Source organism: Anolis sagrei, chromosome 3 (genome assembly GCF_037176765.1).
Source record: "Anolis sagrei isolate rAnoSag1 chromosome 3, rAnoSag1.mat, whole genome shotgun sequence".
Lineage (NCBI taxonomy): Eukaryota > Metazoa > Chordata > Lepidosauria > Squamata > Dactyloidae > Anolis > Anolis sagrei.
Window position 1 is genome coordinate 14,977,584 of NC_090023.1, and position 25,672 is coordinate 15,003,255.

The 25,672-nt window shown below is 40.8% G+C and overlaps 2 protein-coding genes across 3 annotated transcripts in view; both read left to right on the plus strand.

Annotated features, from left to right (window-relative positions):
* Positions 1-510: 510 nt before the first annotated feature.
* Positions 511-11,606, plus strand: HIKESHI (heat shock protein nuclear import factor hikeshi). 2 transcript variants are annotated; one of them, XM_067466510.1, is made up of 6 exons: positions 511-654; positions 1,739-1,823; positions 1,913-2,150; positions 5,497-5,648; positions 8,884-9,002; positions 11,524-11,606. In XM_067466510.1, the coding sequence occupies exons 2-6, from the start codon at positions 1,794-1,796 to the stop codon at positions 11,573-11,575; spliced, it is 591 nt and encodes a 196-aa protein (XP_067322611.1). In that variant the 5' UTR covers positions 511-654; positions 1,739-1,793; the 3' UTR covers positions 11,576-11,606. The 2 variants fall into 2 exon arrangements, with proteins under 2 accessions (XP_067322611.1, XP_060627126.2); XM_060771143.2 differs by lacking the exon at positions 1,739-1,823.
* A 4,276-nt stretch (positions 11,607-15,882) lies between these two features.
* The window catches only part of CCDC81 (coiled-coil domain containing 81), a 45,997-nt gene continuing 36,207 nt past the window's right edge, over positions 15,883-25,672 (plus strand). Inside the window, exons 1-5 of the mRNA XM_067466511.1 lie at positions 15,883-16,398; positions 19,596-19,657; positions 20,644-20,800; positions 22,580-22,836; positions 24,521-24,606. Coding sequence (XP_067322612.1) covers positions 16,320-16,398; positions 19,596-19,657; positions 20,644-20,800; positions 22,580-22,836; positions 24,521-24,606 — 641 coding nt within the window. The 5' untranslated portion in view covers positions 15,883-16,319. The remainder of the gene's footprint in view (positions 16,399-19,595; positions 19,658-20,643; positions 20,801-22,579; positions 22,837-24,520; positions 24,607-25,672) is intronic.

The window sequence follows — 25,672 nt, forward strand, 5'->3', positions numbered from 1 at the left end:
GTGAACTACAACTCCCAAACTCAAGGTCAATGCCCACCAAACCCTTCCAGTATTTTCTGTTGGTCATGGGAGAACTGTGTGCCTAGTTTGGTTCAATTCCATCATTGGTGGAGTTCAGAATGCTCTTGGATTGTAGGTGAACTATAAATCCCAGCAACTACAACTCCCAAATGACAAAATCATTTTTTTTGAGTGAAGGACATACATTGGGTTGTTAAGTGTATGCTGTCCAAATTTGGTGTAAATTGGCCCACTGGTTTTTGAGTTATGTTAATCCCACAAACGAACATTACATTTTTATTTATATAGAAATTGAGAAACACTGTTCTAGAGGCTGCCTTAGGCTTTGGGGTTTAAAAAGACTCCATCTCCCAAGAGCACCTTCGCGGCACCAAGATGCCGCCCAACCTCTCTCCCCGCGCAGTGCATCCTGGGAGGCGTAGTTCTTTCCCTGGATCCTTGACACTACCTCATAGGAACGCCCTCTCCGTAGGCCTCAGGTGGTCTTTAGCTTCCGCTGACTCCGGATGTACTTCCAAGGGGGTGGGGAAGCAGGTTTCTAGCAAAGAGGGTCCAACTCAGTCAGAGGAAGGCTGAGGTTTGGTCGCACTTGCTCCTTCCACTATGTTTGGCTGCTTAGTCGCAGGGAGGCTGGTGAGTGACAGCAGAGGCCGGAGTGGGCGGGGAAACTGGTCTCTATGGCAACCACAGGGGAGGGAGGGGGTAACCATGGAAACGGGAGGGCGCTTTGGGGGATTCCACTCTGTGTGTGGTTGGTCTTAAATATTATTATATTAAATATATTATATAAAATATTTTAAAAAATTGGTAAACAATGAGTCTTATTTTAAATATTTAAATATATTATTTTAAATATTTTTAATAGCCTTTGTGATGACATGTTTGCAATAATAATAATAATAATGGCTTCAAAATGTGGGTGGCATTACTTTTTTAAAGTTGTTACAGACCATTTGCAGGCCTGGGCCAACTTGGGCCCTCCAGGTGTTTTGGACTCCAACTCCCACAATTCCTGCCGTCTATCTATCTATCTATCTATCTATCCTGTCTGTCTGTCTGTCTATCTATCTATCTATCTATCTATCTATCCTGTTTGTCTGTCTGTCTGTCTGTCTGTCTATCTATCTTCCTATCTGTCTGTCTATCTATCTGTCTGTCTGTCTGTCTGTCTATCTATCTATCTATCTTCCTATCTATCTATCTATCTATCTATCTTCCTATCTCTATCTATCTATCTATCTATCTTCCTATCTATCTATCTATCTATCTATCTTCCTATCTATCTATCTATCTATCTATCTATCTATTTCTATCTATCTTCCTATCTATCTATCTATCTTCCTATCTATCTATCTATCTATCATCTATCTATCATCTATCTATCTATCTATCTATCTATCTATCTTCCTATCTTCCTATCTTCCTATCTATCTATCTATCTATCTATCTTCCTATCTATCTATCTATCTATCTAGCAATCTATCTATCTTCCTATCTATCTATCTATCTATCTATCTATCTATCTATCTATCTAATCTATCTATCTATCTATCTAAAATGTAATGTTTGTTTGTGGGATTAATATAATTCAAAAACCAGTGGGCCAATTGACACTAAATTTGGACACAAGACACCTAACAACCCAATGTATGTCCACTGATTTTGTCATTTGGGAGTTGTAGTTGCTGGGATTTATAGTTCACCTACAATCCAACAGCATTCTGAACACCACCAATGATGGAATTGAACCGAACGTGGCACACAGTTCTCCCATGACCAACAGAAAATACTGGAAGGACTTGGTGAGCATTGCCCAAGTTGGCCCAGGCCTGCCCTACAATGTCTTTAGTTGTCTTGTCGAAGGCTTTAGCTGTCTATCTTGACTTCCCAGGTGCAGACCGTGGCACAACAGGTGGCGGAAGACAAGTTTGTGTTCGACTTGCCCGACTACGAAAACATCAACCATGTCGTGGTCTTCATGCTGGGCACCGTCCCCTTCCCGGAGCGCATGGGCGGCTCTGTATACTTCTGCTACCCCAATGAGAATGGGTTGGCGGTGTGGCAGCTGCTGGGGTTTCTGACCAACGACAAGCCAAGCGCCATCTTCAAAATTTCCGGCCTGAAAACCGGTAAGAGACTCGTAGAGGTCAAAGCCCATCCAGCTCCCAAAAGTGAGCTCAAGTCCTGGAAACAGGGTTTCATGTTAAGGGTTTACTGCTGTGACCAAGAACTGAATGCAACCTTTGTGTTGCTTCCCATGGGGTCCACATTATAGTCCTTCTTTTTGTTATACCCACAAGAAATATTGAATAATAATAATAGTAATAATAATAATAATGGGTTGTTGTAGGTTTTTTCGGGCTGTATGGCCATGTTCTAGAGGCATTCTCTCCTGACATTTCACCTGCATCTATGGCAAGCATCCTCAGAGGTAGTGAGGTCTGTTGGAACTAGGAAAAAGGGTTTATATATCTGTGGAATGACCAGGGTGGGACAAAGGACTCTTGTCTGCTGGAGCTAGCTGTGAATGTCTCAGCTGACCACCTAGATTAGCATTTGATGGCCTGGCAGTGCTTGAGGCAATCTTTTGTTGAGAGTTGATTAGATGTCCTAGGTTGTTTTCCTCTCTGTTGTTTTGCTGTTGTAATTTTAGAGTTTTGTTTTTAATACTGGTAGCCAGAAATGCTGGACCACTCCAACAACCACCATGTCAGACTACACAGAGAAGCCATTGAAATCCACAAGCATGTGGACAATTTCAACAGAAAAGAGGAAACCATGAAAATGAAAAAAAATCTGGCTACCAGTATTAAAAAAACTCTAAAATTACTACAGCAAAACAACAGAGAGAAAACAATCTGGGACATCTAATCACCTCTCAACAAAAGATTGCCCCAGGCACTTCCAGGGGAATGAATGAATACACCTTAAATCCGGTTGCTGCCTCCTGCAGAATTCTTGGGTTTGTAGTTTAGGTAGGAACCTTTAACATCCTCACTAAACTACAAACCCCAGAATTCTGCAGGAGGCAGAAATCGGATTTAAAGTGCATTCATTCTCTAGTATGATGAAGTAGCTATTCTATAATGCCCTCGTCTATGTACAGCTCTTTTAGTGATTAGCAAAAGTAGATTGTGATTTTATTTACTTACGAGCCCGTTTTATCTCTCCATACGGAGACTCAAAGTGGCTCACAATCAAAAACATTACAACTTAAAATATACAAATGCACAGTAATAAAGGGCCCCCTGGTGCTGCAGCAGGTTAAACCGCTGAACTTGTTGACCGAAAGGTTGGCGGATCAAATCCGGGGAGCGAGGTGAGCTCCCGCTGATAGGCCCAGCTTCTGCCAACCTAGCAGTTCCCACACAGAACCCCCATGCCTTGAAGGAACTCGCTGGCATGAACCTCCACACACTCTCCCTTGCCTGCACATGCGCACCATGCTGTCATGCCCCGAACATGCCTGCTCTCCCATCCCCACTTGGAGTTTAAGAAACAGCCCTCCCCTTGGCTGGAAGGCAGCCGACCAATGACAGCAGGAGGAGGGATTTTAATAACTACTACTACTACTACTACTATTTTATTTATACCCTGTCACCATCTCCCCAAAGGGACTTGGGCGGCTAACATGAGGCCAAGCCCAAGAATTACAATAAGGCAAAATAAAATATATACAACATACAATAACATCAAATAAAATGTGAACAGTAACCAAATAATACAGTAAGGTAATGACAATAACATAATAACACATAGTATAAAGTGAAAAAGAATTAAATAAGGCGAGCTGGGCCAAATGCAAAGGGTAAATTTGCTATCTGTTTCCAAAAAGGAAGAGAAGGGCAGGCAAACTTTTGGGACAAGATAATGCAATCTGACAATAAACTAATCTCAAAGATTTACAAAAAACTACTAGAAGAAGAAGAGGACACAGAAAATGGGAAAACCTATATGAGAAAGTGGAAAGAAAATCTAGGAAGAGAGATAAGGAAAGAAGAATGGGAAGAAATATGGAACAAGAAATTAAAATACTCAAAAGCAATGGAACTCAAGGAAAATTGGTTCAAAATAGCACATAGGTGGTATATAACACCACATCGATTAGGAAAATTCAATAAAAATACAAATACAAAATGCTGGAAGTGTAGAAAAGAAGAAGGGACATACTACCACCTGTGGTGGTCTTGCCCGAAAGCGCAACACTACTGGAAAAACATACAAAAATCACTACAAAAAATATTAAAGATAGATATACCCTGGAAACCAGAAACATTCCTACTAGGGATTCACAGCTTAAGAATGGAAAAAAATAAGGACAAACTTTTATTTTTACTAACGACAGCAGCCAGAATAATTTATGCAAAACATTGGAAGGACAAAGAACCCCCAGAAGAAGAGGAATGGCTAACTAAGATCCTTGACATAAGAAATATGGACAAACTAACCAACATACTTGCAAAAAGAAAGGGCACTCCATCAATAGAAATAGATTGGAAACAAGTAACAGTTTATTTAACAGAAGAAAAAAATATGAAAATAATCGCATGAAAAGAGATGAAAGCAAACAAACAGGGGAGAGCAGAAGAGCGACAAATGACAACAGAAACTAAGAACAAAAGAATAGGAAGCACCTCCTGAAGATACCGGGAAGTCAACATTTGATTCACACCAACTACACACCCCCCTCCTCCCCTCACAGTGATTCCCCTAATTTTCTCTTCTACACCTGTCACAACGTCTACTCCCAGTAACTCTCAAACAGCACCCCTCTTATTCTAAATCCTTTACTCTATCCCCCCTCTATTAACCCTATCACCCGTCCCCTTCCCCCCTATACCTCCCTATTCAGTTTCTGTATGTTTTTAATGAAAACCAATAAAGATTATTTTAAACAGGAAGAGAAGGGCAGGCAGAAAGATCTTTATCCTTCTCTGCCAAATATATGTTTTCTGATGGTCTTTGACGACCCCTCTGAAACCCCCTCACGACCCCCCCAGGGGTCCCGACTACCAGGTTGAGAAATGCTACACTAAGGTATGGGAAATTATAAGAAGTAGTCCAAAGGAAGTTTTTCTTTGACTTAGTCCAAAGGAAAGTAATCTAAACCAGAATTTTAAAATAACTTTGGTGCTTTTTGTGAAGTTTTGGGTATTTGTTTTGGCTAGAAAAAACTAAACAATGGGAGGGAATCTGGGAGATTTAGAGGCCTCTTGAAGAACTCTGAGGGCCACAGAATCAACGCAACTCATGGGCCACAGGTTCTGCATCACTACCATAATTATTTACTAGAGATTGTGATTTGGAAAAAAAAATAGGAGTGCTTATTAGAGTTGTGTTCTGTATTTCCTCCTGCTAAGAGGATAGGCGCCACTCTTGTTCAAGAAGACTTGTGTAAATCTGGGGCTTGTTCAGAATTGAGCTCCTGTGGACATAAGAGTTAATGCTTCAGGCCAGCTCTGATGTCTCTTTCAGGGAAGGGCAGTCAACATCCTTTTGGCGCCATGAACATCCCCCAAATGCCTTCTGTAGCCCAGATTGGGATTTCCGTGGAGCTGCTGGAACTGTTGGCTCAGCAAACTCCTGTAGCAAGTGCCGCTGCATCATCGGTCAATTCATTCACGGAGGTAATTGGAAAGCCGCTTTGATTCCAGTTATCATCGCCAGATCAACCCTATTGTTTATGGGTCTTGAACTACTGGACACCATCCAGGGTAGACACTGGGGCACTAATGAACCCACAACGTGGCCGGAAAAAACATAAGATTTGTGATAAAAAAAATTAATCAATTTTTTTTTAAAAAGTTGTCTTTCTACCAACACAGGATTCAAAGCAGCTTACACCATTATAAAACCAAGTGCGACTTACAAAAGTCTTTTAAAAATCATGTTTTTTTAAAAAATAAGTTAAAACCTGTTTTTAAAGCATAATATTCCCAATTATAAGCCACACATGATGCAACAATGACTTTCCTTAATAAAAAGGCCTTTACCTGCCAACAAAAAGGCATCACTTGCTTATTTAACTTATTTATACATCATTTATATTTCAGCTGTCTTTCAATATTGAGACCCAAGGTGACTCACAACCCGATTAAAACACAGGCACAGCAAAAAGCATAATCTATCTATCTATGTATATAATAAAAGTCAGTGTTTTTATGCGGAGGGAGAACGGGAGGTGTATGTGGCAGCATTCTGATTGGCTGCCACTGTGGTAGTATTTGCATATGGTCTCTGATTGGCCACCCTCAACATTCCGAGGTAGCAGAGGGAAAAGGAAAGTGGCCTGAGGCAGTCAGGAATGGAGTTGAAGTCCAAAACACCTCGTGGCCCCCATCAATGACAGAACAAGAACAAACCTGGCACACAGATCCCCCCCTCAAGACCCACTCAACATCCTGATGCAGTTTGAGGGAGGATGGACCATGGATGACGGAACTTGCAATACTTTAACTCACTGCCTTAGAGCACTGTGGCCCACACCAAGGATGGATCAGGACCAAACTTGGTACACAGAGGCCCAATGGCCCACTTTTCAACCTGGTGCAGTTTAGGGCAGGATGGGCCACGAATGATGGGATTTGCAGTACCTTCACCCGATTCACTTTTCATAGAACATTGTAGCCCCTACAAATCACAGACCAGGTCCAAACTTGGCACACAGAGTACTCATGACCCACTCTACATCCTGATGCAGTTCTAAGGGGGATGGACCATGGATGATGGGACTTGCAGTACCTTTACTCACTGAAACCACTGCGACCCTCATCCAATGACTGATCAAGACCAAATTGGCACAAAGAGCCCCCATGATCCACTCTATATCCTGCTGTAGTTTGGAGGAGGGTGGACCATGGATGATGGGACTTGAAGTACCTTCACTCACTTCCTGAAAACAATGCAACCATCATCCAATGACCAATAAAGACCAAACTTGGCATACAGAACCTCCATTACCCACTTTCTCTAATAACCCGGGCAGCGCCGGGTCCCTAAGCTAGTAATATATAATATCAAAAATCAATTATATGGATTATAATATTATAATTTTTAAAATATATAACAATATGAACTTCCTTGAAATATAGCCTTATTCTTTCTGGACCCCCAAAGTCCTCTAGACAGCATGACCATCAGCATGCCTAAAACACATCCAAACATTTCCTTCATTCTGCACATTGCAAAGGCAGGTCTGCAGAGATAAGGTATCTTTCAAGAAAGTCTGCATTGTTATGTGTTTTTTTTTAAAAAAAAAAACACACAATTTAATCCATGTAACTGAAGAGGAGAGGAAGGATCAATAGCTTCCCTCCTATTTATTCATCTTGGGAATTGGGTAATGCATACATTTAAATATACATTTTCAGCTGAAACTAGTCTGTTAACATTCCTCCTTTTCACTACATACATAAATGGGAAAAATTGTTTTCCTTGCAGCCTCAATCTAACAACAACAACAACACAACAATGCTTTATTTATATTCTGCCCTTCTCCCCGTGCGGATTATAGTGTAAACAGATACCATTCAATGCCTTGTTACAATATAATGAGACACCCAAACAAAGGCAGAGGCTTCTCATTTAATTGCATATCATTTCCAGAAATGTTAAATCTATATTAATGTAATCCCAGTAGCATAGAAACATTTCTAGTTTAGGTTGTCTCTTCAATGCTGAATAAGCTTTTTCATTACAGTGTGATCCCAGAGGCATTCAAAGTTAGATCACGTATAGAAATCATTTTCTTTTTTACTGCCAAATGAACCTGTCATTTCTAACAGCAGCGTTGATACCTCTTTTAAACTAAGACTAGAAAATGGCCTTCTCTCTTATTTTATGTGCTGACTTACAGGAATGTTATAATGCTGTGGTTGGCATCTGTGTCGGCAGTCTAAAAAAGGACCAAGAGCATTTGCAGTATGGAATTGTCCTATCTCTCTCTCTAATGTTCCTGAAATTGGCTTTCAAAATTATAAGCAATGTTCAATGACAAAATAAGATGCAAAACCTCCCTTTGAGATCAATCATTTTATAGTTCAGAAGCAATCTCACTCTAATGTTGTTGGAGTTTGTTTTTCCAGTTGCTTGTATTTGTCCCTATCTGCCTCCCTTCCCACAATCACTCGCTCATCTGAAGTCTTTGCTGAAACTTGTCTTGACTTATCTAAGTTAAATAGTCAGCTGAGGTTATCACTGCTATTTAGAAATTAAATATTTTCACCATTGTTCTAGTATTTTGAGGGTTGTGCAACCAGTCTTTCCTTGCTTCTTCTCTACCTCTCCCCTCCTTGGGACTCCTGTACCTTCAAAGTGAGTCACAGTGGGTGCAATGCAAGAGAGGAATAGCATATGTAGTTGGCCCTTCACATTTGTTGGTGTGATTATTCACAAATTTGAATAATTCCTTGGACTCTTTAGGTCGTCATATTGGGGGACCTAGAGTTTCCCAGTGAGACCACTTCTCTAACATATTTATTTATTTATTTATTTATTTACCTTACTTATATACCACTGTTCTCAGCCCGAAGGCGACTCACAGCGGTTCACAACAAATACGAACAGCAAAAACTCAGTGCTACAGTATAAAAACAGTTAACAACCTAACACATTACACAATTAATAAACAGTTACTACAATACCCATTCACTGTCGTCTCATCATCAAAAACATGTTCCAGATTCGTCATCCATTGTTCCATTCCAGTGTTCATTAACCAGTCATTGCACTATGTTGGTCTTTTAGTGCAAATCTGTGGTCAAGTGAATGTGGAGGGTAATAATACAGCACACCTTGCAATATATTTGCATTGCTTTTGCATAAATCATACATGTGTTTATGTGTTTGTTTTGTGTCTTTCAGTTTACTCAAAAGATGCTAGACAATTTTTATAACTTTGCTTCATCCTTTACTGTCACTCAAGCCCAAATGGTACCCAACCCATCTGAAGCTTTCATTCCTGCAAACGTAGTCCTGAAATGGTAAGTAAACAAAATCTACACTTCAGGTCCGCAGAGTCTTGAGAGGACTAAATTTCAACTTTAGTGATATTATAATTGTAAATACCCACAGTAACTCCTTTGTAAGCATGGCATTATTTGAGTAAACATCAATGTATTGTCGAAGGCTTTCATGGCCTGAATCACTGGGTGGTTGTAGGTTTTTTCGGACTATATGGCCATGTTCTAGAGGCATTCTCTCCTGATGTTTCGCCTGCATCTATGGCAAGCATCCTCAGAGGTAGTACCATAGATGCTTGCCATAGATGCAGGCGAAACGTCAGGAGAAAATGCTTCTAGAACATGGCCATATATCTGAAAAAAACCTACAACAACCCATTGATTGTATCCTTTGCACGATGCTTGCGGCAAGCCTGAGTTGTCTCCAGGAGAGCAGACATGGAAAGTTTACAAAACTTGGAATATTGGGGGAGATGTATTTGGAGTTCAATGTGTGTGAATGGGGTACATGTTTAAAAATGTGATGGTCCGATCTCTTTCTGAATCTATTTGAAAGGATTTCTAGCATATCAATTGAAACACAAAAACTAATCTTTAAAGTGTGAAGAGCTAGGTTTCTTATATTTCAGCTTGGGGTGTTACTATGTTTTGTTTTGGGTTTTTTGTCGTGTCAGGGGCAACTTGAGAAGCTGCAAGTCGCTTCTGGTTTGAAAGAATTGGCCGTCTGCATAATATTTGGTTATTCTCACTAACATGAGAATGTCATGCTTTGCATAGCTCAAAGATGTTAGAGGATATGGTGAAGTTTTAAAATGTTGGAATAGAATAAAATTAATCTGGATTTGAAGGGGAAAATGGATGGATAACATAAGATGTGAGGAGTAACCTAAATATGTTCAAAAAGTGAATAACATTAGAGACATATTAAGATAATAATCTAAGAACAAATGTATTTAAATTGAAAAGAATTGGAATGCTAGTCAGATATATATCTTCATTGACCTTTTTGCTCCATGTTGTTAACCTTTTTACTAAAGGTAATATATCCATTTAAAAATTGATTTATATGTAGGAGATTCTGAAATGCAATCATGTAATAGGACTGCTGTGAGTTTTATGAGCTGTATGTCCATGTTCCAGAAGCATTTTCTCCTGACATTTCACTGCATTTATGGCAGGCATCCTCAGAGGTTGTGAGGAATAGTTGGAAACTATTCAAGTGGAGTTTATATATCTGTGGAATGTCTAGGATGGGAAAAGAACTCTTTTCTGTTTGTGGCATGTGTGAATGTTTCAATTTGCCACCTTGATTAGGCTTCCAATTTCAAGGTCTGGCTGTTTGCTGCTTGGGGGGAACTTTTGTTGGGAGATGTTAGCTGGCCCTGATTGATTCATATCTGGAATTCCTGTGTTTCTGAATGTTCTTTATTTACTGTCCTAATTTTAGAGATGTTTTTTTACTACTGGTAGCCAGATTTTGTTCATTTTCATGGTTTCCTTTCTTTTGAAATTGTCCACGTGCTTGTGGATTTAAATTGATTTTTTTTTTTAAAAAAACCCTCTAAAATCAGTACAGTGAATAAAGAACAACATTCAGAAAACAGAGGAATTCCAGACATGAATCAATCAGGCTTAGCTAACACCTCTCAGCAAAGGTTTCCTCACAGGCTGTAAACAGCCACAACTTGAAACTGAAAGCCTAATCAATGCTAATCTAATTGGCTAATCAAGATGGCCAATTGAAACATTCACACCTGTCTCAAACAGACACCCTGAATATTCCACAGATATAAACCCCACTTACATAGACCTCACAACCTCAGAGGATGCCTGCCATAGATGCAGGGGAAACATCAGGAGAGAATGCTTCTGAAACATGGCCATACAGCCCAAAAAACTTACAACCCCACTTGCATCATTTCCAACATACGTCGCAACCTCTGAGGATGCCTGCCATGGATGTAGGCAAAACATCAGGAGAAAATACTTCTGGAACATGGCCATACAGCCCGGAAAACTCACAGCAACCCACTGATTCCGACCACGAAAAACCCCAACTACTCTTATCATATAATAGTTTAATAGTTACCTTTGCTTGGAGAGGAGGAAAGTCAACTGGATTTTAATATGTTTTGTATTATTGTTATTTTATTGTTTTAGTTTATTATAGTTTAATGGGGTGGAGGTAGGTTGTTGGTTTGTGGAGATGGATTGTGGGGAGACATATTATGAGCTTTTTTAGTTTGAATTTTGTAGTTGTATTTCTCTTTTTAAATAAATAAAAACAACAACAAGTAGTACAAAGTAAACAAATTCGAAAATAATACAGCAACTGTGCCACAGGTAGAGAATCTCTGCCCTTTCAGATGGTTTAGAGTACGTTTTTGAAGTGCTTTCCTGCTAACTGTTGGCTGGAGTTGATGGGGATTATTTCCAGATATTGGAGAGCCCATCTTTGATGTGACTGGAAGATCATAATGATTTATGTTTAAAATGTTTCATGATTTCAATTTTAATTATGCTCATCTTCCTCTTCTTCCAGGTATGAGAATTTCCAAAGACGACTGACTCAGAATCCTTTATTCTGGAAATGATATTGTCTAATAAATTTTAGTTTCTTTTCCATTTCCTCTAGCTGTAGTGTATTGATTTGTTTCTTTAACAATTCGAGTTGGTAAGATATTTTTTTGTCTGTTGGATTTTTTTTAGCTTGTCTTTCGTAATTTGTTTTTTTTTTCTAATTTGTCATACTCCTGTCTTCTAATTCTATTTGTTCTTGCTCCTTGTTCTATTAAGTGCTCTCGCATGAATGCTTTGCTAGCGTACCAGATAATACCAATTGTAGTGTCTTTTTCCGTATTGAATTTAAAATATTCCCTTAAGAGCGCTTAATTTTTTTCCAATTCCTTTGGATCTGTGAGGAGGCTATCGTTCAGTCTCCAATTAATCGTTCTTTCTTTAATCTGTTGTTCTTGTACTATTATTTCCATATGGGCATGATCAGAGTTTAACATAGGTAATATCTTAGATTTAGTTACTTTTGTTGGGATTGTTTTTGTTCCCCATAACAGTAAATACAGAACAACTCAGAAATGGAAATTCCAGACAAGAAACAATCAGGGCCAGCTAATCACCTCCCAGCAAAGGATCCCCCAGGCAGTAAGAAGCCAGACTCTGCTAGGCCATTAAATGCAAATTAAGATGGCCAATTGAAATGTTCACACCTACCTCACACAGACAAGAGTTCTTTCTCCCACCCTGGGTATTCTACATATATAAAAACTCTGTTTTCCTAGTTTCCAACATACATCACAACCTCTGAGGATGCTTGCCATAGATGCGGGCGAAACGTCATGAGATAATGCTTCTGGAACATGGGCATACAGCCTGGAAAGCTGACAGCAGCCCACCAAATTCCACTTTCCGTTCTTGAGTTGGGAGTATAGTACCTGTTTGGCAGATGGTGACCGGGCATTCAGACAATGTGGCATCGGTTTCCAGATGGAAGGTGGTCTCGGCCGGGGCTGGCTTGACACGCCTTCCTCTTGGCACGCTTCTCCCTTTCGTCCTCCATTCATGCCTCTTCAAATTCTGCAGCACTGCTGGTCACAGCTGACCTCCAGCAGGAGCGGTCAAGGGCCAGGGCTTCCCAGTTCTCCGTGTCTATGCCAGAGTTTTTAAGGTTGGCTTTGAGCCCATCTTTAAATCTCTTTTCCTGACCACCAACATTCCGTTTTCCATTCTTGAGTTCAGAGTAGAGCAACTGCTTTGGGAGATGGTGGTTGGGCATCCGGACAATGTGGCCGGTCCAGCGGAGTTGTTGGCGGAGGACCATCGCTTCAATGCTGGCGGTCTTTGCTTCTTCCAGCACACAGACATTTGTCCACCTGTCTTCCCAAGAGATTTGCAGGATTTTCAGAGACAGCGCCGATGGAATCGTTCCAGGAGTTGTGTATGACGTCTGTAGACAGTCCACGTTTCGCAGGCGTATGGCAGTGTTGGGAGGATAATAGGTTTATAAAGAAGCACCTTGGTATCCCTACGGATGTCCCACTCCTCAAACACTCTCTGCTTCATTTGGAAAAATACTGCACTCGCAGAGCTCAGACAGTGTTGTATTTCAGTGTCAATGTTGACTTTTGTGGAGAGGTGGCTGCCAAGGTAGCGGAAATGGTCAACATTTTCTAATGTTACAAAATTAAGTTGCATTTCTGGCATTACAGACGGATTGACTGGTGACTGCTGGAAGAGCACTTTGGTTTTTCCAGTGTTCAATGAGAGGCTGAGCTCATATGCTTCTGCAAAGCTGTTTAGAGTGGCTTGTAGGTCTTTTTCTGAATGTGCACAGACTACATTATCATAAGCATATTGAAGTTCTATAACAGGTGTTGTGACCCTGGTTTTGGCTTTCAGTCTGCTGAGGTTAAATGGCTTGCCATCTGTCTGATAGATGATTTCCACTCCAGCGGGAATTTCCCCATCAGAACTCACTATAAACAAACTGACCAATGTAGGTAACCAATAACAACAACAACAACTTGTGATCCACTTGTGATCCAGCGTGTGATACAATTCAACAGCCAGCAGAGTGTCTGCTGTGGATTCATCTTGTGCTTCAAATAATAATAAATACATCACACAGTCCTAGACGCTTGGGAAGTGTTCGACTTGTGATTTTGTGATACGAAATCCAGCATATAGCTCTCGTTTGCTGTGACATACTTTGTCTCTGAATAATAATAATAATAATAACAATAATAATAATAATGTGATGTTTTGTGAAGGAGTTATTAAACTGCTGCCACCAATTGTAACGATGACCGTTTTAATGCCACCGAAAGCCACCAATTGTGAAGGTGCGCGTGGTAAAGCACCCACTGCCACCTAATCTATGAGGGAAGCCGGGCAACGATCAATATCAACCTAGGAGCTATTTTATAAAGGGACTGTTAATTACAGAAGGCTTTATTCACTTGATAGCATAGCGTTTACTTTCTTGGCTTGACTTTACTATTGCAGGCTGTTCAACTTAGGAGAAACTGTATCAGGCAAGGCTTGAGGAAAACAGTAACAAGTTTATTTTAACAGGATTATAACAATGTATAACTGTTCTTCAAAAGAGACACAAATCTTGATGGATACATTGGAAAGGTTTCATGAGTAAACTCAGGCAAACACTTCATAAGGTTTCACAGCTGGCACAACAGGCTTAAACCCAGCCAAACCTTGATTCCTAATTCAGAATCAACAACCCCCTGTACCGGGTCCTTCTCTGCAACCACTTGGTCACCAATTGATTCCCTGAATCTCCACCAAGAGATTCAGTCTTTCCCTATAGCACACTGGCTACAGACACATTCCCTGAATCTCCACTAAAAGATTCAGTCCACTCAGTAGCTTGCTGGCGTACTGACTAATTCCCTGTTTCTCCCACCAGAGAAATCAGTCCCTTCCTGTAGCTCACCGGCTTACAACTGGCTTTTTAAAACAGCTGCCTCCTGCAACTCAGCCACCATCTCCCACAAAACATAATCTCCCATACTTACCATCCCTAAACCACTGTCCAAACTACACATAACCAAAGAAATAAAACTTACACATCGTCACATGTTTTTAAACGATTGTTTGTGATATTGTTGTTGGAAACCAGCCTGAGTCCCTCTACGGAGGTGAGAAGACCGGTATATAAAAGTTCTAAATAAATAAATAAAATAAATAATAATATTATAATTATTATATGTATTCCATTTTTTCCTCTTGATCTAAATGTAAAGTAGCACACAACCTTAAAAAGTATAGTTTAAAAACCTGCAAAAGATAAATATTAAAACAGAATAAAACTTTATAAATATAACAACAATTCAGTTTAAATCTCATTAAGACAGATTAGGAAAAATGAAAAAGCAATTCAATGTAATGCAACTCAGTATAAGCAAACTGACTAAACAACAACAATAATAATATTAATTATTATTAGTATTAAATTACTAATACTAAGAGGTGATTAGTACTAATTATTACTAGTATTAAAAAAACCTCTAAAATTACAATAGCACAACAACAGAGAGGAAACAAACAAGGACATCTAATCACCCCTCAACAAAAGTTTGCTCCAGGCACTGTCAGGCCATTATATGCTAATCAAGGTGGTCAGTTGAAACATTCACACCTAGCTCCAGCAGACAAGAGTCCTTTGTCCCACCCTGGTCATTCCACAGATATAGTTCCATGCTTGTGGATTTCAATGGATTCTCTGTGTAGTCTGACGTGGTGGTTGTGAGAGTGGTCCAGCACTTCTGTGTTCTCAAATAATATGCTGTGTCCAGGTTGGTTCAGACAGAAGAAGTCCTTTGTCTCACCCTGGTCATTCCACAGATATATAAACCCTTTTTCCTAGTTCCAACAGACCTCACTACCTCTGAGGATGCTTGCCACAGATGCAGGCGAAACGTCAGGAGAGAAAGCCTCTAGACCATGGCCATATAGCCTGAAAAAACCTACAACAATCCAGTGATTCCGGCCATGAAAGCCTTTGACAATACATCATACTAATTGTTCATATTCTGAGTTTCCCAAGACCCAAAGCAGCTCCCAATCTTAAAAACTACATAATTTAAAAACCAACAAATATTATATACAATATATATATACACACACACATACATACTCACACATGCATACTATATAAATATATTAGTAATAATAGTATATATATATATATATATATACATAAGTGATAATAGTATATATATATATATGTTGTTATTACAAATATATATAGTAAATATATTAGTAATAATAGTAAATATATATTTACTATTAACTGAACTGTTTTAATAATAGTAAATACTATTATATATATATATACTATTATTTACTATTATTAAAACAGCTCAGTTAAAACCCCATTAGAACTGCAAGAAAAAAATTCAGCAGAATAAAACTCAATAGAAGCCAACACACCATGCCACCAAACTCTTATCAGACTTCAAAAGAACGTCAAAGTAAACCAGGCGAAGCTTATTGGGCGACGAGTTCTGAGCGATTGTGACGTCACCCTTAGCAACAGCCCCGGAGGCTCGCGTCCTAGCAACAGTCCCGCCCCTTTCCATTCATACATTTTCTTTGCTTCCCCAGGAGTTCTTTTCCTTTCCTTCTCTCCCTTGACTTGGAGGAAACCAGTCCCTTAGCTTTGCATTGATGGGGAAGGAAAGTGGCTGCCAGGGAAATGGGGCAAGCATTTTTTTTTAAGTTTTGAAGTCAAGTGAACAAAGGAAGCAAAGGATGTGACAGCCACTTCCAAACCACCATAGACCATCACAGTCTACCTGGCTGAAGATGTTGGACACCATCCAGACTGCAATCCTGGAAGGAGGCAGGAATGTGTTCCTTACACTTCCCAAACTCACTTCGGAGGGTAAGCTATATTTCTAATTATTATAATATTACTGTTATATAATAATAATAATAATAATAATAATAATAATAATCAAGGTGAAAGAAGAAAGCGCAAAAGCCGGGTTGCAGCTAAACATAAAAAAACCCCAAGATTATGGCAACAAGAATGATTGACAACTGGGAAATAGAGGGAGAAAACGTGGAGGCCGTGACAGACTTTGTATTTCTAGGCGCAAAGATTACTGCAGATGCAGACTGTGGCCAGGAAATCAGAAGACACTTACTTCTTGGGAGGAGAGCAATGTCCAGTCTCCATAAAATAGTAAAGAGTAGAGACATCAGACTGGCAACAAAGATCCACCTAGTCAAAGCCATGGTATTCCCTGTAGTAACCTACGGATGTGAGAGCTGGACCTTAGGGAAGGCTGAGCGAAGGAAGATAGATGCTTTTGAGCTGTGGTGTTGGAGGAAAGTGCTGAGAGTACCTTGGACTGCGAGAAGATCCAACCAGTCCATCCTCCAGGAAATAAAGCCCGGCTGCTCATTGGAGGGAAGGATACTAGAGGGAAAGCTGAAGTACTTTGGCCACATCATGAGGAGACAGCAAAGCCTAGAGAAGACAATTATGCTGGGGAAAGTGGAAGGCAAAAGGAAGAGGGGCCGACCAAGGGCAAGATGGATGGATGGCATCCTTGAAGTGACTGGACGGACCTTGAAGGAGCTGGGGGTGGTGACGGCTGACAGGGAGCTCTGGCATGGGCTGGTCCATGAGGTCACGAAGAGTCGGAGACGACTGAACGAATGAACAACAACAACAACAACAACAACAATAATTTTGTGTGTGTGTGTGTGTGTGTGTGTGTGTGTGTATATATATATATATATATATATATATATATATATATAACCCTATTTATACCCCACCTTTCTCAACCCTGTAGGAGACTCAATGCGGCTTACATATATTTCTTTGCTACACATTTTAAACTCTTACTCACCTGGGTTAACCATGAAGCTAATAATATAACTATTTCGGATTATTTCAGATTTTGGATTATTTGCGTATCTTGGAGATAGGACCTAAGACTAAATATCATGAACGACATTTATTTTTCACATGAAATGAAAGTGATTTTATACACAATAATTCAAAATAGTTTTGTGCACGAAGCAACTTTTGTGTGCATCAAACCATCAGAAAGCCAAGATCTCAGTTATCTATCACCATTTCTACACAGCCATATAAAATCCAGATTATCTGCTTTGAACAGGATGATATGGCAGTGTCGAGTCATATAATCAAGTTCAAAAATACAAGAGATACTTGCAGGAACACCTCAGCAAGCAAGAGTCCAAAAGTGGCAGGCTAAAACCTAGAACCTCAATCCATGACTGATATTGGATGAGAGACTCCCTCCTGGGCACACAGAAGACTGAATGACTTGGAAGATGCTGAACAGATTGCGCTCTGGCACCATGAGATGCAGAGCCAATCTTAATAAATGGGGCAACAAAGTGGAGTCCACAGCATGCGAGTGTGGAGAAGAGACCACTTATTACTAGACCACCTATAACAATGCAGTCTAAGCCTTGCCACATGCACAATGGAGGACCTTCTTATAGCAACACCAGAGGCACTCCAAGTGGCCAGCTACTGGTCAAAGGACATTTAGTATAATGCCAAGGTTTTAAAACTTTTTTTGTGTGTTTTTAAATACATTACAACTATACCGTTAATTCGCTTCTGACACAATAAATAAGTAAGTTCAAAGCAAATAATGTGGATTATGTGCTTTGATAATCTGGATTATATGGCAGTGAATGAAGTACAAAAGGCTTTGTTCAGCTTTACTGACACTGCTGAAATGCCAAGCGAACATTGGAAATTAGGGTCCTTCCACACAGCTATATAACCCTATAACCCAGAATATCAAGGTAGAAAATCCCACAATATCTGCTTTGAACTGGGGCTGGATCCAGACAGGCCTTTATCCAGGAGAATTTGCGTTTTAAAAATGCGGATTTTCCTGGGGAGCTGTCCAAACCCACCCCAGAAAGTGCACACTTTCTGGGGTGGGTGTCCAGACATTCTCTCGAGACTAGCCTGAAAGAATGTCTGGAGGCCCTACCCCCAAGCCCCCAGACCCCTTAGAAAAGTAATAAAAACTTACCCGTCCTCTATTACAAGCTTCAGCTGGCTCTCCCGGTGCGTAGAAATGACGTGCAAGGAGAGCCGGGGGGGGGGGGGGACAATCCCCCCCACTGTCCTGGCGTGTCATTTCTACGTGTTGGGAGAGCTGGCTGAGGCTTGTAATAGAGGACGGGTAAGTTTTTATTACTTTTCTAATGTGTTTGGGGGCTTGGGAGAAGTATTTAGCCCGGGTAATGTCTGAAATACTGTCTGGACTGTAGTATCCTGCAGTCCAGAACCGGAAATAGTGGGTGTCTTCAATGCCTTCCAAGAAGGCGCAGAATAAAACCACTGTCTAATTAATTATCTACAAACTAGAGTTTTCCTGATTTATAGCGAATTAATTCGAGACTATCCAGTAGATACTGCAATAAAGATCCTGTCTGAATGGGCCCTGGGTTACCTGAGACCACACTCAGATAATGTGGGATTTTGTGCCTTGATATTCTGGGCTTTGTGGAAGGCACCTAAGAGGCAATGATCCAGAATTCAGTGATCCATAGTTTCTATAAGTTGCTGCTGCTGCTGTTGTTGTGTGCCTTCAAGTCATTTCTGACACATCGTGACCCTCAGGTGAAGCTATCATAGGGTTTTCTGGGGCTGAGAGTATGTGACAAGCCCAAGTGAGTTTCCACGACTGAGATGGGAATCAAACCCTGGGCTCCAGAGTTGTAATCCAACACAAAAACCACTATGCCACACACCCCTCTCGATAGGGCTTTTTTTTGTCATGTCAGGAGTGACTTGAGAAACTGCAAGTTGCTTCTGGTGTAGAGAATTGGTCGTCTGCAAGGACGTTGCCCAGGGGACGCCTGGATGATTTGATGTTTTTATCATCCTTGTGGGAGGCTTCTGTCATTTCCCCATATGAGGAGCTAGAGCTGATAGAGGGAGCTCATCCGCCTCTCCCCGGATTCGAACCTGCGACCTGTTGGTCTTCAGTCCTGCCGGCACAAGGGTTTAACCCACTGTGCCACCAATAGGGCTGAGGTCTTATAATAAATATGTCTTTCTTTACATTTCAGAGATCCTTGGCATCTGGGACACTGTTTCTGGGTTTGTTGAAAAGCAGCTCTCCATGAATAAGGTGGGGCTCACCTACTTGAATTCTTACACTATGAATTATTCAAAAGCTTCTGGAATATATGAGAGCGTATGAAGTTGCCGTATGCTGAATCAAACCACCGACTTATCTTTAGAGCCTAGTACAGTTGTCCCTCCATATTTGTAGTTCCGACATTTGGGGATTTAATGATTTAAGATTTGATAAAAACATTCTCCCAAGGCATCTCTAGATCCTTTGCTCATGCTGGTAGATCTAGAGATTTCTGGAGATAATAATAATACACTTTATTTATACCTCAGCCTTCTCCCCTAGGGGACTCAGAGCGGATTACAGCATTTGCATACATAGGAAAACATTCAGTGTCTTTACAATCATATACAATGGGACACACAAACACAAACAAAGGCAGAGGCTTCTCCTTTCATTTCCGGCTTCTGGAGGCAGTGCTCACCTCTGGCTCCGGGAGGTGCTTTTCTTCTCCATTTTCATGTCAAGGAGCCTGCGTTGTTGCTTCCTGGTTGTGTGGCCAGCAAGACTGCTTGGAGTGTCTCTTGCCTTTTCCCACCAAAGCGGTACCTATTTATCTACTCACATTTGCATGTTTTCCAACTGCTAGGTTGGCAGGAATTAGAGCTGACAGATGGGAGCTCACTCCATCTGCCAACCTTCAGATCACCAGTTCAGCCAACCTTCAGGTCCACAGTTCAGTAACCCATTGCGTCACTGTGGCTCCTAGGAATAACTCTTCTCTAGGAATATCTAGATCCTCCAGTGTGATTCTGTGGCCATTTTTTCTGCCAATGTCAACAATAGAGTCATACTGGAAGATACAGAAATTGCTAGAAAGGTATTTCTGCAGGTGAATAAGTATTTATTTATGGTTTTTCCACTTTCATCGACTTGCCACTTAATTTTGACCCTGACCTAAGTTTTGTGTTGGATTCATCCGACTCTTAGCTCAAGTCCTTAACCACTATATAACTAGCTCACAATTCTTTCTTTTTCAGGGTGTCTTAATACCAGGGCTGGGGACATTTTCCTTCTTCAGACAAAAGTTTGAAGTTGGAGGTTGCAAGCCCCGCATCATACAGCGGCCTGTTTTCCTTCTATCTGAGAAACTTGCACAGGTCCATGGACTGAAGATGAATAAAATACACACTCCAGGTGAGAACCCCGGTTGTACTGCAATGCTTTCCTTCACACCAGTGTGTTTGTACATGTTGTACATGTTTATTACTTAACTTGAGCAGGTATTCTGTTTATTAGTCCCAACTAAAGTAGACTAATTCAGTCATTGAATGCTCAATCAACATGAGATCACTACTGACCAAAAGGTCATGAGTTCGAAGCTAGCCCAGGTTGGAGTGAGCTTCTGACCAATTTGTGTAGCTTGCTGTTGACCTTTGCAGCCCAAAAGACAGTTGCATCTGTCAAGTAGGAAATTTAGGTATTGCTTACGGTGGGGAGGCTAATTTACGACACCATAAAAATCTCCAGCAAACATGCAACGAATGAGGAAGTACTTTATCAGTGTCACAAATGGATGGTGAAGCTACAGCTCCCCTGGTGGAATGTTAAATAGCCTCTGTGTCTTTCTATATATGTTGGGTGTCTATGGCATTCAATGTTTGCCATGTATATGTACATTGTAATCCACCCTGAGTCCCCTGCGGGTTGAGAAGGGCGGAATATAAATACTGTAAATAAATAAATAAATAAATAATGCAGCTGTTGGATTCAATGGGTGTACTCTAGTCAGAACAGTGGTTTTTAGATTGTATCAATAGGAGTATTGTGTCTAAAGCAAGATAAGTGCTACCACGACTCTATTCTCCACTTCATCTGGACTAAGGTGATCAGATCAGGAAAGATATTGTCAAGCTGGAATGCATTTATTTCATATTTGTCTACGGTAATTTATATTCTGCCCTTCTCACCTTGAAGGGAACTCAAGAGTGGATCACAGAACACATATATGTCAAACATTCAATGACAAGACTGACAACTTTACATAGTAGAGGTATACAGGCTTTCCCATCTTCGGCATCTTGGAGGCTGTGCTCGGTTCCGGCCCCGGTGTGAGAGTGTGTGTGTGTGTGTGCTGTCGCTCCATCTCTCTGCTGAAGAGCTTTGTTCATAAACTTCCTTCTTAATCAAATTGCTGGTATTTTCTGGTATTTCCTTATGGATGCCTTAAATACCTCCCCACGTAAAGCAGTACCTATTTATCTACTCACATTGCTGTTTTTTTTATCTGCTAGGTAGGCAGAAGCTAGACTGAAAGCCATGAGTGTTGGGTGAGTGGGCTTATCAACAAAAGACCATCATCATAAATGCACAACAGAGTAACTTCTCAGCAGCAGCATGACCCAGCACCAGTAGCCAAAAGTGATAAATAGAACAAAAACACACAGACCCATGTTATCTCTTCCATAGAAGGCATTTCTTTATTGAAATATAATATCATTGTACTATTTACAAGAACAAAGTTTCCATAACACAGATAAAGTTCAGACTTCACACTGGAGCTTCACACACGAGGGCTTCTCATACCGAGGCTTACCTCACACACAGGCTTCTCTCACAAAGGCCTACCTCACATGGTGAGGCTTTCTAACAGACTGAGACCTTTCTCACACTGAGGTTTACCTCAGACTGACTGAGGAGGGTAAAAAAAATGATCAAAGTTCTGGATGCCAAGCCTTAGGGAGGTGGATGTGTTTCGCTTGCAGAAGGTATGGTTAATGGGGATGTGATAACAATGTTTAAATATTTGAAAAAGTGTCATATTGAGGAGGGACAAACTTTGTATGTCCTGTTCCAAAGACTTGAATACAGAGCAGTGGAATCAAACTAAATGTCTGAAGACTTACTGTTCTTTTGACATATTAATCCATCTGATGTACTGCTTTCTACTTTCATTTCCATACTATCTTCCTCTAGGTGATATCCCAATTGTTCATCTGAATTTCATTGTGTTGTCCCTGGAGGGCCCCTTTAACAGGGAGACTGTGGAAGGATGCATCCGAGAGACACTCTTGTCTTTCTCACGGTCTATTGCCACCAAGCAGCCGGTTGAGTTCACCTTCAAAGGAATTGGCGTTTTGATCGTTCGGGACAACAAGGTGAAGATGAAGTTTTACAAAGACTTCCTGCAGGCCATGGATGGAAGTGGGCGTCTTCTCAAAGCTCTTTCAAATGTAGGTTTGTAATTTCATTCTGGAACATTTGATTCATATGAAATCTGTACTAGAGTGTAAAGTGTTTGTTATCCTGTGCAAATCCTCATGGTTGAACACAAAGTGACTAAGCCAAGTCTTCAGTCCAACATCCCATAGTAAATTTGCAAGTTGAATTGCTGGTACGCTGAGATAGAAAAGACAATAATGATGATGATGATAATAATAATAATAATAATAAGAAGAAGAAGAAGAAGAAGAAGAAGAAGAAGAAGAAGAGGAATGGGATTTTGGCCTGCATCAATAGAAGCATAGTGTCTAGATCTAGGGAAGTAATGCTACCCCTCTATTCTGCTCTGGTTAGACCACACCTGGAATATTGTGTCCAATTCTTGGCACCACAATTCAAGAGAGATATTGACAAGCTGGAATGTGTCCAGAGGAGGGCGACTAAAATGATCAAGGGTCTGGAGAACAAGCCCTACGAGGAGTGGCTTAGGGAACTGGGCAGTTTAGCCTGAAGAAGAGAAGGCTGAGAGGAGATATGATAGCCATGTATAAATATGTGAGAGGAAGCCACAGGGAGGAGGGAGCAAGCTTGTTTTCTGCTTCCTTGGAGACTAGGACGCGGAACAATGGCTTCAAACTACAAGAGAGGAGATTCCATCTGAACATTAGGAAGAACTTCCTGACTGTGAGAGCTGTTCAGCAGTGGAACTCTCTGCCCCAGAGTGTGGTGGAGGCTCCTTCTTTGGAAGCTTTTAAACAGGGGCTGGATGGCCATCTGTCAGGGGTGATTTGAATGCAATATTCCTGCTTCTTGGCAGGGGGTTGGACTGGATGGCCCATGAGGTCTCTTCCAACTCTTTGATTCTAAGAAGAAGATAGGAGAGATCATCTTCCAGATGGATGGGTTCAGTCAAGGAATCCATGATTGCCCCGCATCTGCAAGACCTGAGCAAGGTTGTTGATGATACAATGACTTTGAGGTCTCTCATTTATTGCGTTGCTATAGTCAACATTGACTTGTTGGCAGTTAACAACAAAGATCTAGAGTAGATCCATTGAAGTCCCCACAATGGCCATTCCATGACTGGGTGAGAATTTTTTTCTAAACTCACGAAAATCAATCTGTTGTATGTTGCAGTGGATAAAAAAAAAATCTCAAATGAGGATGGGAATCATCCAATCCTCCCAGTTCCATTTGATTGCAATTCCTAGCATTTTTCCCCATAGGCTATGGGGTTCATGACCGATGGGACTGGCATTTCAGCTGGGATTGGCCCTGAGTCACCTGCAGGCTGAGAGGGACGATATATAAATATAGTAAATAAACAAACAAACAAACAAACAAACAAACAATACCTGAAGTTCTGTATGATTCCCAGGCAGGAAGCAGCTGGATTTTGGGGCTGCAAGCCTATTCAGTGCTAACCAAGCTGGCCAATTGCAACATTCACACTTGCCTCAAACAGACAAGAGTTCTTTCTCCCACCCTGGACATTCCACAGATTTTGCCAAGTTTCCAACAGACCTCACAACGTCTGAAGATGCCTCCCATAGATGTGGGCAAAACATCAGGAGAGAATGCTTCTGGAACATGGCTATATGGCTCAGAAAGCTCACAGAAACCCAGAAGAATGCTCCTCTAGGTCATGAATACATTTGCCAAAAGCTGTATTGACTCCATCTTTTTTGGCTTTAGAGGCCTGGGACAGGAGATTCAGTGTTGTCAGGCGGTGATGCTTCTTCTCCACGTTCACGCTCCAATAACATTGTTGTGTTTCCAAGGTAGGTGTATTCATTTGATCTGTATATTTACTCCCTTCTTTATCTTTTGTGGTGGCTGCGGATGGCAAATAGGCAAGGTCTAGCTAGCAGAAGACTGCTTGGAAACTGCAGTTTGCTTCAAACATGGCAACTGAGCTACCATCTGAAACTAGGAGTTATGTTTCCAGTCCTGGTTTTTAGACCTTTCCATTGAGATTCTGGACTATGGTGAACAATGATTCCCATGCCATGGGCCAATGAATCCATCCTTGGTTGTAATCTGAACTTTCAAGAAGCTATCCAAGTTGTTAAGCTGAATTTGAGGACAAGGTTTAGCTCTATCAACAGTTTATGATACGCAGCTGACATACCTTGACATATTTGCCATATGCAAGACAGGAGGTTGGACTGGACAGCTCTCACGATGTCTTCCACTTCTATGTTTCTGTGATTCTATGAACTATATTAGTTGCTAAAATTAGCAAGGATTTGCAAGGACAATTGGTGAAAGTTAAGGAGGAAATGTTCAAAAGCAAGGCTAAAACTGCATAGTAAGGAAACAAAAAGAAGTACTACAGACAACTTACAAAACTTTCACGTGAATAATAGATTTGAAATAGTCAGGTTCCCTATATCTCAGTTAGGTCATTAGTCAAGAAGGAAACCGCTGTCAAGAAATCAGATGATTGAGAGTTTGAAAGGGCAGCTATGAAGGAATTAGATAAGTGGGTTGTTGTAGATTTTTTTGGGCTCTATGGCCGTGTTCTAGAGGCATTTCTCCTGACGTTTCGCCTGCATCTATGGCAAGCATCCTCAGAGGTAGTGAGGTCTGTTGGAACTAGGAAAAAGGGTTTATATATATCTGTGGAATGACCAGGGTGAGACAAAGGACTCTTGTCTGCTGGAGCTAGGTGTGAATGTTTCAACTGACCACCTTGATTAGCCTTTGATTGCCTGGAGCAATCTTTTGTTGAGAAGTGATTAGATGTCCTTGTTTGTTTCCTCTCTGTTGTTGTGCTGTTCTAATTTTAGAGTTTTTTTAATACTGGTAGCCAGATTTTGTTCATTTTCATGGTTTCCTCCTTTC